Raw genomic sequence first — 3,016 nt, 5'->3', positions numbered from 1 at the left:
AATTAGAATGATAGAAAAAATCAAGTATATAGAGATTACCAATTAAAATCGTGATACCATGGAACACTCTAAAACCAGGTTGAACATTAATTTACTGTAAGAAGAGGCCCACAGAGTGCGTGTGTCTTGAGTTTGGTAGAGCAGTAAGAATTCGGTCGACTTCATAGACCTGCGGTCCATAATGTCGGTGTTTCTTTCGCCTCTGAGACTGCTCCACTCTGCACAAAGAGGCGACAGTCACAACTCCCGTAATCATTTAATTTTCTCTGAATAAAATGGTATCGAAATAACTGAAACGCCGGGCGCGGTGGCTCAAGCCTGTAATCCCAGCACTTTGGGAGGCTGAGACGGGCGGATCACGAGGTCAGGAGATCGAGACCATCCTGGCGAACACGGTGAAACCCCGTCTCTACTAAAAATACAAAAAATTAGCCGGGCGTGGTGGCGGCGCCTGTAGTCCCAGCTACTTGGGAGGCTGAGGCAGGAGAATGGCGTGAACCTGGGAGGCGGAGCTTGCAGTGAGCTGAGATGCGGCCACTGCACTCCAGCCTGGGTGACAGAGCGAGACTCCGTCTCAAAAAAAAAAAAAAAAAGAAATAACTGAAACATCATTGAAGACTCCCATAAACTAATCTCAGTGTTTCCTTCCCATTTTAGGTAGCTGCACTTCTGTGAGATTATAAATATTCCACGGAGGGTAACGGAACTACGGGAGAATGGAAGAGTATGTTTACAATTCCTATGTTTTTTGTATACATGTATTTAAATTATGCCTTCTGTGAAAGGTCTGTGTATACCTTATCTACTGCTGTGTGACAGATCACCCCAGAACTTAGTGACTTAAAATACAAACATTTATTCTTTCCCACAGTTTCTGCAGGTCCCAAGGTTAGGAGCAGGTTAGCTGGATGGTGCTGGCTTGGGGTCTCTCCTGCACTTGAAGTTGGCCACGGGTGGCAATGATGGCAATGATCTGAAGACCTGATGGGGTCTGGAGTATCCACTGCCAAGGTGGTTCATTGACAGAGCTGGCAAGTTGGTGCAGGCTGCCGGCAAGAGGCCTTTGTTCCTTACCCTCATGGGTGTGTCCACAGTGCTGCTGAAGTGTCCTCATGCCGAAGCAGCTGTCATCCCTCACACTGAGAGATTTGAGAGAGGAAGGCAGAAGCTGCAATGTCTTTTATCACTTAGCCGTGGAAGTCCCACTCCATCATTGCCACAATAACCTTCTGGTTACATAGGTTAGTCCTACTCAGTGTGGCGTAGACTACACAGAAGCATTAATACTAGAAAGTGAGAATCATTTGGGCCACCTTGGAGGCTGGATACCACATTCTGTTTTTCACTCATCAGGAGACACTTTTGGTTAGCATCTAAAGATACTCCTAGGGAAAAAAAGTTAATTTTGGCTCAAATTCAAATTGATCAGCATAGCCAAATTGCATGAGCTACATAGCTTTATTAAACAGTAGGTCAGGTGTGGTGGCTCACACCTGTAATCCCAGCATTTGGGGAGGCTGAGCTGGGTGGATCACCTGAGGCTGGGAGTTCAAGACCAACCTGACCAACATGGAGAAAGCCCCATCTCTACTAAAAACACAAAGTTAGCCGGGTGTGGTGGCGGGTGCCTGTAGTCCCAGCTACTCAGGAGGCTGAGGCAGAAGAATCGCTTGAACCTGGGAGGCAGAGGTTGCGGTGAGCTGAGATCACGCCACTGCACTCCAGCCTGGGCAACAAGAGCGAAACTCCGTCTCAAAAAAAGGAAAAAAAAAAAAAAAGTAAGTTGTTTGCCTTTGGTTGGTCAAAATGGAAGCTATTTAGCAGAATCACACTCCAACTCCTACTTTTTTTTTTTTTAATCTAGGTTATATTATATGACAACAAGAATATCACAGGAGCCCAGCACATTGCTGCCTGTACTTTTGAGTTAAAGTAATGTTTAAATATTGGTCGCTGACTTATTTTTTCTTTATTCTTTCCTTAGAGACAGCCTGGAAGACTCAAACCTTCCTCCAAAAGTTTGGCATTCTGAGATGACAGTGTCAGTGACAGGCAAACCACCTAGTACCGTAGAAGAAGACGGACTACCTAAAGAAACAGACGTAGAAACCATCCCAGAAATCCTAGAAACCCGAGAGCCACTCTCGCTTCCAGATGTGCTGAGGATCTCGGCAGTTCTGGAGGACACCACAGACCAGCTCTCTATTCTAAACTACATCATGCCCATTCAGTACGAAGGAAGACAGAGCGTCTGCATGGTATTTACCCACTCACGATGAGACTATGAGTTACTTTTGCTTTATTTTTTATTTCTCCCTCATTTATAGTACCTATCTCATTAAATGTATTGATTTATCTTTCTCTCTCTCTTTCCTCCTTCTTCTTCTTTTTTTTTTTTTTTTGTTTCTGACAGGGTCTCGCTCTGTGGCCTAGCCTGGAGTGTAGGGGTGCTGTCACGGCTGACTGCGACCTTTACCTCCCAGGCTCAAGTGATCCTCCCACCTCAGTCTCCTGGGTAGCTGGGACTACAGGTCTGCACTACCACACCTGGCTAATTTTTTATAAAAGTTCTGTAGAGATGGGATCTCACTGTGTTGTCCAGGCTGGTGCCATTAAATATCACTTGGGAAATAGCACCTTTATTTCAGATAAAGGGCTACACTAACTATCTGAGATATGTACTCTCAATTGATGGAGTGAAATGGTCATAACTGACGGTACATTACCGGACAGAATATCCTTTTCCACTATGTTGGCATTATCCAAAAAGGCCTGTACGGACATCAGTATAAATACAATACCAAGAGAGGGAATTACTAAGCCGTCCACCCAGCTTGTGTTTCTCAGCTGCTGAACCCTAACTGAACACTAGGGGGAGGCAGCTCCGGGCTTCACTTCGCTTTCATCTAAAATGACTTGTCATTGATGAATACCTTGCAACTTGCCTTCCTGAATATCCAGCCGCATTACTGTGTCAGCCATTACATTTTCTTTTTCTTTTTTTTTGAGACGGAGT

General features: G+C 45.0%; 1 protein-coding gene across 2 annotated transcripts in view; it reads left to right on the top strand.

Annotated features, from left to right (window-relative positions):
* Window positions 1–3,016, top strand: part of IQCG (IQ motif containing G) — a 68,009-nt gene that overhangs the window by 13,330 nt on the left and 51,663 nt on the right. Inside the window, exons 2-3 of one of the 2 annotated variants that reach the window (XM_011978714.1) lie at window positions 658–724; window positions 1,985–2,258. In XM_011978714.1, the coding sequence (XP_011834104.1) occupies window positions 717–724; window positions 1,985–2,258 (282 nt within the window). In that variant the 5' untranslated portion in view covers window positions 658–716. The remainder of the gene's footprint in view (window positions 1–657; window positions 725–1,984; window positions 2,259–3,016) is intronic. The other variant, XM_011978715.1, reaches the window with a different exon arrangement.

The sequence above is a fragment of the Mandrillus leucophaeus genome, unplaced genomic scaffold (assembly GCF_000951045.1).
Source record: "Mandrillus leucophaeus isolate KB7577 unplaced genomic scaffold, Mleu.le_1.0 Scaffold199, whole genome shotgun sequence".
In the NCBI taxonomy this organism is placed as follows: domain Eukaryota; kingdom Metazoa; phylum Chordata; class Mammalia; order Primates; family Cercopithecidae; genus Mandrillus; species Mandrillus leucophaeus.
The sequence above is the reverse complement of the archived record's forward strand: the minus strand, read 5'-3'. Positions and strand labels throughout refer to the sequence as shown.